Source organism: Stegostoma tigrinum, chromosome 14 (assembly GCF_030684315.1).
Source record: "Stegostoma tigrinum isolate sSteTig4 chromosome 14, sSteTig4.hap1, whole genome shotgun sequence".
Taxonomy (NCBI): Eukaryota; Metazoa; Chordata; class Chondrichthyes; order Orectolobiformes; family Stegostomatidae; genus Stegostoma; species Stegostoma tigrinum.
This window is the reverse complement of record NC_081367.1, coordinates 37,163,409-37,177,068: the sequence shown is the minus strand read 5'-3', so window position 1 is coordinate 37,177,068 and position 13,660 is coordinate 37,163,409. Positions and strand designations below refer to the sequence as shown.

Below are 13,660 nucleotides of genomic sequence, written 5' to 3'. Positions count from 1 at the left end.
GTTGGTGAAGTGGATGAACTGTTCGAGCTCCTCTGGGGAGCAAGAGGCGGCGCCGATACAGTCATCAATGTACCGGAGGAAGAGGTGGGGTTTGGGGCCTGTGTAGGTGCGGAAGATGGACTGTTCCACGTAACCTACAAAGAGGCAGGCATAGCTGGGGCCCATGCGGGTGCCCATGGCCACCCCCTTAGTCTGTAGGAAGTGGGAGGAGTCAAAAGAGAAGTTGTTGAGTGTGAGGACGAGTTCCGCTAGGCGGATGAGAGTGTCGGTGGAGGGGGCCTGGTCGGGCCTGCGGGACAGGAAGAAGCGGAGGGCCTTGAGGCCATCTCCATGCGGAATGCAGGTGTACAGGGACTGGACGTCCATGGTGAATATGAGGTGTTGGGGGCCAGGGAATTGGAAGTCCTGGAGGAGGTGGAGGGCGTGGGTGGTGTCACGGACATAGGTGGGGAGTTCCTGGACCAAAGGGGAGAAAATGGAGTCCAGATAGGTGGAGATGAGTTCGGTGGGGCAGGAGCAGGCTGAGACGATGGGTCGACCAGGGCAGGCAGGTTTGTGGATTTTGGGAAGGAGATAGAAACGGGCCGTGCGGGGTTGGGGAACAATGAGGTTGGAGGCTGTGGGTGGGAGGTCCCCTGAGGTGATGAGGTACACATTCCACATTAAGCAGAGGTTCACCTGCACATCTGCCAATGTGGTATACTGCATCCACTGTACCCGGTGCGGCTTTCTCTACATTGGGGAAACCAAGCGGAGGCTTGGGGACCGCTTTGCAGAACACCTCCGCTCAGTTCGCAACAAACAACTGCACCTCCCAGTCGCAAACCATTTCCACTCCCCCTCCCATTCTCTTGATGACATGTCCATCATGGGCCTCCTGCACTGCCACAATGATGCCACCCGAAGGTTGCAGGAACAGCAACTCATATTCCGCCTGGGAACCCTGCAGCCATATGGTATCAATGTGGACTTCACCAGTTTCAAAATCTCCCCTTCCCCCACTGCATCCCTCAACCAGCCCAGTTCATCCCCTCCCCCCACTGCACCACACAACCAGCCCAGCTCTTCCCCTCTACCCACTGCATCCCAAAACCAGTCCAACCTGTCTCTGCCTCCCTAACCGGTTCTTCCTCTCACCCATCCCTTCCTCCCACCCCAAGCCGCACCCCCAGCTACCTACTAACCTCATCCCACCTCCTTGACCTGTCCGTCTTCCCTGGACTGACCTATCCCCTCCCTACCTCCCCACCTACACCCTCTCCACCTATCTTCTTTACTCTCCATCTTCGGTCCGCCTCCCCCTCTCTCCCTATTTATTCCAGTTCCCTCCCCCCATCCCCCTCTCTGATGAAGGGTCTAGGCCCGAAACGTCAGCTTTTGTGCTCCTGAGATGCTGCTTGGCCTGCTGTGTTCATCCAGCCTCACATTTTATTATCTTGGAATCTCCAGCATCTGCAGTTCCCATTATCTCTTGACTTGCAGCCTAAGTGTTTTTCCTTTAGGCATGTCCCTAAATGTTGAAAAACCGAGGGCCTAATTTTTTGAAGAAAGAACTATTTCTGAAAGGCTTTTACTTCAAGTTTTGCCCGTTGTTGTGCCACTAAAGTTTTTTTAAAATTCATTTTCAAGACCCCATTGATAGGAAAGAAGGACTTGCAACCTGATACGGAGTAGAGCTTAGTGTCCTGTGGTCAATGTCATGATGATTAGCTCCTCAGAGTAGGTCGGCTGAACAGTATCTGTTTAGCTGATTAAAATTATATTGATGATGCCAGAAGACCTCAACACCATGTTTGCTGGAGCCAAGGAGAGGCAAATGAGAAAAATAAGAAATAGAAGCAGGAGACCATATGACTCTTTGAACCTGTTCTTTAAGATCATGGCTGATCTGATTGTGACTTTAATTTCATTTTCCTCTATGACCCCTGCACTACTAATTCCCCATTTCCTCCTCACACACCTACATAACTTTTGACACCCTTTTAGATCAAAAATATGTTTAACCCAGTCTTGAATCTATAAACAACACAGCCTACTTTATTCCCCAGAACTTTCTGTCTCAAGGATTGATGAACTTCTCAGAGGAGAAATTCCTTCTACTCTTTGTCTTAAATGTAAGACCTCTTAATTTGAAACTGTATCCTGAACTGTGAGGCCTAAGTCGTGGGAAAATTTATGTACTAGTTGTTGGAGCCTGTTTGTCACTGTTTATAAAATCATGGAATCCCTACAGTAAGGATGCAGGCCAGTGAGCTCATAGAGTTCACACCAACTGTCCAGAGAGCATCCCAAACCCCTACTCTATGAAACCCCGCATTTTACATATCCCTGGACACTCTGGGTAATTTAGCACCACCTAATCTACATATCTTTCGACTGTGGGAGGAAACTGGAGCACCCGAAGGAAACCCATGCAGACACAGAGACTGTGCAAAATCCATACAGATAGTCACCCAAGCTAGATCCCTGGTGTTGTGAAACAGCACTGCTAACCACTGAGTCACCGTGCCACCCTGCATTTACACCCGGTATATTACAGAAGGTGAACAAAGGGGTGAGGTTGTTTAGCACCACTGTGGAGTCAGGAAAATAGTTGCCAACCGAAGAATTCAGATCGGCACCTGCTAAGCACAACATAAAAAAGTTAGAGAGCACTTTTAGCAGATGTAACGACCCTAATTAGCATATATACATCCACTAAAATGTGTGGAAACCATGAAGTGGCCCTGTTTAGGCAAGTATAATGCCTCAAAATAGTTTTGTCCTGCTTTCCAATTTGAAAATAGATGTACTAAGAACCAATTTCTACCTCAGTTTAGGTGGTTCCTTTAAATACCTATTGTTTCTTTCTGATTTTAATTTCTCAAACAAACGTTCCACCTTGCTGTGCATTTGGCATCAATTACAGCTTCAGTGAAGCATAAATCAACCACAGTAGATACTGAGACACTTTTTCAACATAGTCATTAAGAAGTCTTATTTCAGTATGAAAGTGGTGATTTCTTCTTACCTCATTGACTTTGCCAGTGAAAACACGTTTTGTTCAGGTTTTTATTAAGAAACTTGTAGGTCAGGTCGGTGATTAAGTTAGATTTTGTGGCATTACCCATTCTTACTGCGTTGATTTGATTCTAATTTTTGACTTTATCTGAAGAATTGAATGCAACTTACTGTTAATATTGTTCCTTCTACCACTTTCTTTCAACGATAATTTGCTTTGTGTGTTACAACTATGTAAGTATTACTATATTGTTCTTACATCATAGAAAATGCTTTTCAGAACATTGCCAATTTAGTTGCGCCTGCTCTTTAAGTATTAGAACAGGTGTTGGTGGCAAAAGCAGTGAGTATGATCAAAGACTTTGTCAAAAGTGAGCCATTATATCTTTCTTCATTAAAGTTCTTACAGGGATTTTTTTTGTCTGTTACTTATTGTTATGATGATACACAGTATTGCGGTTGCTTGCCTTTTTACATTTTATGCATGTTTCACCACATTTCTTTTCCCTTTTTAGGTTCCCCATTTTCCAATTCATCTTCTATATTGTATTAAGGATAGAGTAGTCTATGAAGCTGATTTTTGCACCTAATATTAGTGCTGCATGTCAAGAAATGTGCTTTTATGGAAAAGGTATAATTGGATGTTAGCTCTTCGTTCTCCTTTCCCAGAGATAGTAATTACTGATTGAGTATCAGATAAGCTCAGTTGTAGCACTCTTGAGAGACCCTGAAGTATGAACATTGATTGATACTTCAGTGCAACACTAGGGACTGCTACGTTGTTAAGTGTTTACAAAATTCTGATTCCAAAATCTTTACAAGATAAATGCTGCCATTCAGTACAACATGTCCAGATTATCGGATCAAGGCCTGTTTTGATTTAACCCACAGCGTCACTCTACAAAGAGAGTTTTCTCAGTGCCCTGACAATGTCTCCTCCCTCCTCACTATGCCCAGAATAAGTAAACTAATATTTTATATAATTTCATGTTGCCTTACTTTATCAGCTATGTTTGCATATAAAACAAAGCAACTACACATTAGAAGTACAGAGATAGTAGGAACTGCAGATGCTGGAGAATCTGAGATAACAAGGTGTAAAGCTGGATGAACACAGCAGGCCAAGCAGCATCAGAGGAGCAGAAAAGTTTGAAAGGTTTCAACCTGAAACATCAAACTTTCCTGCTCCACTGACGCTGCCTGGCCCGCTGTGTTCATCCAGTTTCACACCATGTTATCACACATCAGAGGTGATTTCTTTTATTCGCACATGAGATATGGATGTCACTAGCTGGCCAGCTTTTACTATCTGATGCTAGTTGCCCTTAAGAAGGTAGTGATGAGTTAGCTTCCATTACTACTACAGGCCATGCGCTGTAGGTGCACCCACATTTGGTTGTGAAGCATTTTAACGTCGCTGGAGCACATGAAGGTCTCTTGAAAACACTGATTTTTCACCATTCGTTTATCCTTCCTGGACCATTGTGTTTTGTGTGACTAAGCAAGAACTAGATGATACCTCTGATGAGGACAATGAAAGCTGATTGTTAGGTTCAAGCTACAAATTGGATGGCCTAATTTGTATCAATCTTTTGTTTACCTCTTCTACTATTATGATGTTGTAAATGTTTTGTCATTTTCAATTTTAAATGGTTTCCTATCAAGGAACATATAAATGAAATGCAATGATTATTAACAAAAACGTCTAATGGAATGACAGAAAGGAAGTTCTTGGGCTGTTCAACACAAATTTAAAATTAAATGTAGAAATTTCAGAAGACAGGTGGACGCCTACAACTTCTTGCGTCAACAACGTTATTTAGCCAACCATCAATAAATTATAATGGGAAATAATCTTTTGTCTTATCTTTAATTGGTAGGGAAGTCATTTTATTCAAAATTAATAAAAGTTCCAACTCCTCACATAAGGCTCAAGAAAGATCTGAGTTTTACCTGGTGCCTGCGAATTTATACTTTGATCAGCTGCACAATAGAATTAATAGTTAATTTTCTTCTCAGAAATAACAAATTTTCTTCTCTACTTTCAGTCAGTATGCCTCCACATTTAGAGAAATGGGAAGAAGTAAATCTACAAAGTGCTAAAACCCCTGAGGATCACTGGGTACCAGAAAGAAGACGTTCCAACAGGACTACTTCACAGGAGTTTTTATGGTAAAAAAAAATCAACTTGTATGTTAATCAGAGTTGTCGTGGTGATCTACTCATTCTGCTGATTTCTCCATGCTTCATAGTCCTTCATTTTTCTCTTTCATTGCTAATAGCAACCTTCCATGATCAACTTCATGAACAATATTCCCGTTGCTTTCCTGTAACAAGACCTGAAAAAAATGTAAAATTTTATGCAAGATAGTATTTCATTAATACTCCACTATCTAATAAAATAAACTTTCTTTATTAATTTGTGATTATTAATTGCATACATTCAAAAACCAAGTTAAATTGCGCAGAAAAGTTCAAATGTTTCTGATTTCATGGGGACACAGCAGACCATGTCCTTTATGACTGGAAAATTGCATTGTTATTCTTTACTATTTTCAAAATAAGACATAGAATCAGTACCTGAACTGATATAATGAAATCCATGACTTACTGACCACATGCTTCAAGCACCTTTTGAAGGCAAGAAATAATATGTCACAGTTACATTCAATGTAAAATTATTGAGTTAAAAGTGTTTGCAAGGGAAACAATTTACAGATGCAGCATGTTGAAGAGGGTAAAATATCCAATCTTCCGTAATCTGCGCAAAGTGTTATAGTTTAAAAGCTTCTGAACCATTTGCAGTTTATTCAGTAAAGTTTTTGATAAGGTTCCACATGGTAGGCTATTGGAGAAAATAGGGAGGCATGGGATTGAGGGAGATTTAGCAGTTTGGATTAGAAACTGGCTTTCTGTGAGAAGGCAACGAGTGGTGGTTGATGAAAAATATTCAGCCTGGAGTCCAGTTACTACTGGTGTGCCTCAAGGATCTGTTTTGGGACCACTGCTGTTTGTCATTTTTATAAGTGACTTGGACGCAGGCATAGGTGGATGGGTTAGTAAGTTTGCAGATGACACTGAAGTTGGTGGAGTGGTAAACAGTGTGGAAGAATGTTGCAGGTTGCAGGGAGACTTGGATAAACTGCAGAATTGGGCCGAAAGGTGGCAAATGGAGTTCAATGCGGATAAATGTGAGGTGATTCACTTTGGGAAGAATAATAGGAAGGCAGAATACTGGGTCAATGGAAAGATTCTTGGTAGCGTGGATGTGCAGAGGGTTCTTGGTGTCCATGTACATAGATCCCTGAAAGTTGCCACGCAGGTTGATAGTGCTGTTAGAAAGGCTTACGGTGTGTTAGATTTTATTGGTAGAAGGATTGAGTTCCGGAGCCGTAATGTCATGCTGCAACTGTACAAAACGCTAGTGCAGCCTCACTTGGAATATTGTGTTCAGTTCTGGTCACCCCATTACAGGAAGGATGTGGAAGCATTAGAAAAGGTGCAGAGGAGATTTAGCAGGATGTTGCCTGGTCTGGAATGAAGGCCTTATGAAGAAAGGCTGAGGGACTTGGGTCTGTTCTCATTGGAGAGAAGAAGGCTAAGAGGGGATTTAATAGAGACATACATGATGATCAGAGGATTAGATAGAGTGGACAGTGAGAGTCTTCTTCTGAGGATGATGACGTTATCTTCTACGAGGGGGCATAGCTACAAATTGAGGGGTGATAGATTTAAGATGGATGTCAGAGGCAGGTTCTTAACTCAGAGAGTGGTAAGGGCGTGGAACACCCTGCCTGCGAATGTAGCGAACTCAACCACATTAGGGGCATTTAAACAGTCCTAGGATAAGCATATGGATGATGATGGGATAGTGTAGGGGGATGGGCTTAGATTAGTTCACAGGTCAGCGCAACATCGAGGGCCGAAGGACCTGTTCTGCACTGTATTGTTCTATGTTCTATGGTCTATGTTTTGTTCAGCAATTTCTTGAAACAATTGAGAATTAATTAGTAGGAGAAATAACTCCCAGAGTTCCAACTGCGTGGCAGAATTCTTTGAACCATTGTGTTGTCCCTTTTGTGAATAACACAGTAACACACCTTTAGTGATCTAAGGAACAAGACCCAGCCCAATGTAGTATATACCTTCCCTTTTGTTGAAGTGGTTAGTTGAAAAGCATAATTACGGTATTATTAAAATTAAATTGATATATGAAACACCCCTTGTCATATGATTTGATTAACTTGCTATCAAATACTCCTAAGCATATCAAGGAGTAGCCCATTTCACCACTCAATGAGATTGTGAAATGGGGTCTATATTGCCCCGAGTTTGGAAAAGTGAGAGGTGATCTCATTGAAACATGCAAGATTATGATAGGGTTTGACATAGGGGGCAATGAAAGAGCATTTTCCCAGACTGGAGAATCTAGGAAAAGGTGGCACCTTTTCTTCTTTCAACTTGAATGATTTTCCCTAATGCTGTGTGAATATTGCGTATACAGAGATAACAAGGTGTAGAGCTGGATGAACTCAGTAGGCCAAGCAGCATCAGAAGTGCAGGAAAGCTGTCGTTTCAGGCCTAGACCCTTCTTCAGAAATGGGGAAGGGGAGGAGCTTCTGAAATAAATTGGGAGAGAGGGGGAGGCGGATAGAAGATGAAAAGAGGAGAAGATAAGTGGAGAGAAGACAGACCGGTCAAAAGAGGCGGAGCTGGTGCCAGTAAAGGCGAGTGTAGGTGGGGAGGTAGGGAGGAGATAGGTCAGTCTGGTTTACAATCAAGCCTACTCCAGCTCAGAGCGTTCCTCTCCCAGACCTGCAAAGAACCAAAACCAGCCCAGCTCGTCCCCACCTCCCTAACCTGTCCTTTCACCTATTTCCTCCTCCCACCTCAAGCCCCACCCCCATGTCCTACCTACTAACTTCATCCCGCCCCCTTGACCTGTCCGTCCTCCCTGGACTGACCTATATCCTCCCGACCTCACCACCTACCCTCACCTTCACTGGCTCCATCCCCGCCTCTTTGACTGGTCTGTCTCCACTCCACCTACCTTCTCCTCTTTCCGTCTTCTATCCACCTCCCCCTCTCTCCCTATTTATTTCAGAACCTCCTTGCCCTCCCCATTACTGAAGAAGGAACCAGGCCTGCAACATCAGCTTTCCCGCTCCTCTGACGCTACTTGGCCTGCTGTGTTCATCCAGCTGTACACCTTGTTATTTCAGATTCTCCAGCATCTGCAGTTCCTACTATCTCTGAATATTGAGTATCTGCCTTGTTCACACACATAACACTGGACTTCTCCAAATATAGTGCAATTCTCCCGGAAGTCATAGCCTGGATGTTTCAGTGCACTATGTTTACTGCCTTCCTTGCTAAAATGTCATGGGCCCGTGATACTTATGTCCGCCTGACAGCAATTTGATATTGGGACCAGCATTATTAACTTAAAAGATGAGGCATTTGCCCTTTCTCTGTGGAGAACCTAACAGAGATGCCAACTAATCAATGGCCAGTAGTTCTTTAAGCCCAATAGCACCAGTTGGGAATAGCGACCACACTAGAGCTGTAAGCAGCCATACTACCAAAAAATCCAGTTCATTCCTGAACCAGGAGGCTCAGTGAAGATGTGTAGATCCGAATTGAAGAAGCGTGGGATGTGGGTTAAAGTGGGGGCATAACCTTAGGGTTGGTTGACAAGCAATGTCTATCTCCAAAAAGAGAGAGTTTCATCCCTTGACATTCAGTGAATCATTTCCATGAAATCACACTCCATCGATATCTGGTAGCCACCATTAACGAGAGACCTAACGAAACACAAATAATATGACTGCTAGAGCAGATTAGACGTTATCTTTCCCCCAGTGAATAGCTCATGTACAGATTCCCCAAAGCCTTTCTATTAGTCGAAAGTCAGGAATGTAGTACAATTATTTTAATTTTCCTGCGTGAGTGCAGGTCACTCCATTCACCACTGGTGTACCATAGCTCCAGTGAGTAACGCTTCAGAATGCACAACAACTAATTGCCAAGGCTTTTAGATCTAATCCCTCCAAAACCTGTAAACAAGAGTGGCAAGTGCATGGGAACACCACCACCTCCAAACTTGCCTTTCAGTCATGCCATATCCTGACTTTGAAATCTATTCCTTCATTTAAAATGCTGGAATTTCCCACCCAAACAGCTCTTAGTGCTCTTTCACCACATCATTTGTGGTGGTTCAGAAAAGTGACTCCAGAGCAATTGGAGATGGAGAAATCATCCTGCAAGTGAAGAAAATAAATTCACACAAATCTTAGTATCATTGCAAACTTGCAGATCATGCCCACACCATGTACGTCAAGGTTATTATTAAAATAGTAAAGTATAATGGACCCAACTCCAATCTCTGCAGTCCCCACTGATAATTAGTTTCCAAATTGATCTAAATCTATCTTTTAGTCAAGTCTTGCCTGACTGCCATGTAACCAATTCTTGATTATCCTTCAGACAGTTCTCTGACTCTTCACGGACCTGAAAGAACTTTTCTCATTACTTCCACAATTGTCTGTGATCCCCTTTTCTATTAGATTTTAGCTGATCTAATAGCATCTGTCTGATGAAAATCCTGAACCAATTATGGTTGCACTTACATTGCACAATAAGGACTGGATGTGCTATTTTGGATTTAAAATTATATTCTTCTATTCAGGTCTACAGAAAATAGAATCCCATCTGAACTTGCGTCTGGTAAAAATTCATTGGAACTACGTTCAACTTCGACAGATTTGGACCAAATACAAACAGCACAGGTAGAATATGTTACAGTGATTTAAGGGAAGTGAGTTACTAAAACATGTTACAAGGCTCAAATATTTGGCCCTGTAAAATAAAAATGGGACAATGATCCTTTAAGGACTTTTGATACTTCTGAAAGAATATGATGTTTATGACATTTACATCTTTGACATTAAAAGGGAGGGCTTTAACTCCAGGTGGAAAATGCGTAAGTGAGGATCAAGGCAAACATTAAACCAATTAATTGTATGCAGCATGAGATCTAAGCGATTTTACCCTTCCTATTCATCTCCTTTTCAAACCCAATAGGAAACAATAGCTGGCCAGAAAATTGATGCAGGGTTTAGGACAGAAGGCTGAATTTTGAAAATATACTTTGATATTCTATGTCTTACTTTTAACATACAAAGATTATCGCATAGTCTCTTAAGTGGAATGAAATCAGTGGAACACTGCATGAAATGCCCAATTTCAAGTCTTACCATTGCACATCGTGGATGCGATTCCAAGCTCAAAATATTACTTCAGTGACTTATGAGAATCTAAGAATGTAGTAGTATTTCAAACACTACAGTCCAAAATCCATTGATGTATTTGGACTTATTCAACAATTCTTTCCTTCAATACCTGATTCATAATTGTTATGATCGAAGTTATCGGAATTCTGGACATGCTGGATTTTTTTTCATACGATAATCTTATAAGGAAGCAAATGTGTGGATTAACCAAGGGCAAACAAAATGTTGCATGATTCCATGGTTGCAAAAAAAATTACACAAACGTGTGAGCAAACATATATCTATTTAATAATTATTGTTTACTGAACAATGAAGAAAATGTTTCTAAATTGTAAACAATGTAGATACAACATAAAAGTCGAATATTTACTTATTTACTATATTTACTAAAAGTCGAATATTTACTAAGAATTAACTTATAATTACCTCATGTTAATAAAGTGTGGTCAAACATAACATACACAGCACTTTGAATGGCTGACACACAATCAAAACATATTCAACACAGATGCTAGTGACCCTCTAGGCCACTGGGTTGGAGTCAGGCCAGGTTTTTACATAGAAGGGTCCTCAATTAATGTTTGGGCCACATTCCTGAAAATTGTGACTTTAAGTGAATAGGAATTAATGTCCAATTGGCTTTAGGTTCCAAAGACCCTTATCTTGTACCACAAAACACTACACCCGTATCTCTAAGTTGAAATATAGTTCTTAAAATAAGTAAATTTCTGCATGATAAATTGAACAACCTTAGAATATCTGTACAAAAGAAAAATGTAACAAATTAATTACAGTAGCTCCTGCAGAAGGCCTTCTGACTCTGGAGAGAGAGGAAGCCACTGACTAAGGTCAGGATCAATGGCCCTTTGTTCATTGAACTGGGACCATTGCTTGTTCCCGGCTGCATTGTAACCACTTCCTGGTGGTGCTGTTTGGGGTTCTTTGATGGCCCGTGTTAGCACCACTTCCAGACCCATCTTGTGCCACTGCTCCTCATGGCTGCAGGGGCCCTTCTGTTTCACCCATTACCTCAGACACCAGATCCAGCCAAGCTCAGTCCAGCTACGTACTGCTAGTGCCTTGCGGAAGCGTTGCAGCTGGCAGGGTACGTGTTGAGTTCAGTCCTACAAGCATCCTGCATGTCTGGGGTGGCTGCCAAGCTTATCCCTGTTGACAGGGCAGAAGGGAGGCTGCCAAACTTTGCATTGGCTGGCACATTGCCACTTGGGATGGTAGCTCTGTTGTATCTGTGGAGGTTCTGCGGCAGCATTGGCTTCTCAAGAAAATGCTATCAGGCAGATGGCAATTTTGATGGGTGATCCTTATGAGCTCAGTGGTTCCTACTGCAAATCTCCGGCAGCAGAATGGCACCAGGACAGGCTGCAAATCAGAAAGCGAGGGGTTGTGCCAAAATAGTGGCAATTGACTGTTGAAAATAGTGGCAATTGAACATTATAACAAACCTCATGCCCTCAATGAGATGTCCACTTATAATAAATTATTGAGATTAAAGTGAAATAACATTAAACAGAGCAAATTTACATGTGGAGAACTTGCATACATTTTACAGAAGCAACAGGTAGCTCTATACACAACAAGGTGCCTTTAGTGAAATAGGAATTTGACATCCTGTTGATTGGACGAGAAGTGTGCATGTTGCACCTGCTAAGAGCAGTTCTGAACTTTGGAGAGGTAATGTACCCTAATGGGTATGGTCTTGAGACCATTTAGAGGGACTCAGGTATGCTTGGGAGTTGTCAGGTACCTCTTATAGGGGTTCAGATACCTCTACAGTGCGTCAGGTTTCCTTTTGGCTTTTTAATATTATAGAAGGTATTTGAGAAAATTTATGGAGAAGGTATTATTGATGAAATGTTAGTGATTAAGAAAAGAAAACAATTTGTCAAATATACAAGTTTGCAGATGAAACAAAGCTCGGTGGGAGGGTGAGCTGTGTGGAGGATGCAGGAAGCTTCATTGTGATTTCAACAAGTGGGCAAATACATGGCAAATGCAGTATAATGTGGATAAATGTTCCGGGCAGGACGATGATTCTCTGAATGGGGATAGAGTGGAAAAGAAGGAGGTGGAATGAGACTTCAGTGTCCTTATACACCAGTCACTGAAAATATTCAGCAGGCAGTAAAAATGGCAAATCGTAAATTAGTCTTCACAATGAGAGGATTTGAGTACAGTAGCGAGGATGTTTTGCTGCAATTGTACAAGGTATTAGTATAACTATACCTGGCCCAAATTCCCTTCTGGGCACAGGGCTGTTGCCTGACATTGCTGGGAACAAGGGAACAGAATGGCTATGAAGCTTCAGGCTTAAGGGACCTGCAGTTACCCTCCAACTTCCTGAAATTGGGATGTTTTTGCTGCTGCTGGGTTGCAGCACATCTCTGAAATTGTGATGGTCATAAATTAGCGTACCTATTCAAACTTCCATTGCACGGCAGCAGGGTCTCTTCGGCATCCCTTGCAGACATTGAAGATTTTTTTCTCCCCTCTAAGTTTGAGCCTGTACCAAATGCAGGATGAACACTGCTGATTTAATGAACCATCATGAATCCTGGGCTATGTGACCGGACTGAAGTTGTACCTAATTGGCCTTTGCTGCTTCTACCTCTTTGCTGTGCTTGAGAACTGAGCAGCCTCTAGGTATAGACAAAAATCTATTTTATACTTCACTAATCTGATGGTTTATAGCATGCTATTTGCTTTGTGGTCTAATCTGCAATGACTGTGCATAGTCAGTTTGTTACTGTTTCCAGACTTCTTTAAACTTCATCGCTAGCCAGTTTAACAGTATTAAGCAAATGTGTTGAATACTTTCTTCCATAGTAGAAAACCTTGTAGTTCTGTATTGTATTTTTTACTGACAAAACAAACCATTTAATTAGAAGAAATTTTAAAACAATTAAGATTTCCCATAAGTCCTTTATAGTTGAGCTATCTTCTTCATAATAGAAATTGTGTTTTATTGTCCCTTTACAGACTCAGATGACCAAGGAACAACGCTGGGGAAGTGTGTTACTGACCCGGAACCACTCAACAGAGGAAGAATTTGAAAGAGCAAAGGCAGCAGTTGAGGTCTCTGAATTTTCCACACATTTTGCCTGAGATTATGTTTTGCACTTGCACATTAAAGACATCATAATTTCTTTTGGATTCTACTTAATGTATTTCAAAACTGCAAATTACATGCTATCGGTTTGTTGTTGACACATGTACTCTTGCTTTAAAGTGCCAAAAATGGCATCCTACTTACCTTAGAAATAGTAAGAAATGCCGCTGCAGGAGTCAGAGATGACACAGTGTGGAGCTAGAGGAACACAGCAAACCAGGTAGCATCAGAGGAGTAGGAA

At 41.9% G+C, this 13,660-nt stretch overlaps 1 protein-coding gene across 3 annotated transcripts in view; it reads left to right on the top strand.

Moving 5' to 3' along the window:
* Positions 1–13,660, top strand: part of pex5la (peroxisomal biogenesis factor 5-like a) — a 170,041-nt gene that overhangs the window by 117,712 nt on the left and 38,669 nt on the right. For all 3 annotated transcript variants that reach the window (XM_048542790.2, XM_048542788.2, XM_048542787.2), the window contains 3 exons: positions 5,049–5,172; positions 9,689–9,788; positions 13,290–13,385. In XM_048542790.2, coding sequence (XP_048398747.1) covers positions 5,049–5,172; positions 9,689–9,788; positions 13,290–13,385 — 320 coding nt within the window. The remainder of the gene's footprint in view (positions 1–5,048; positions 5,173–9,688; positions 9,789–13,289; positions 13,386–13,660) is intronic.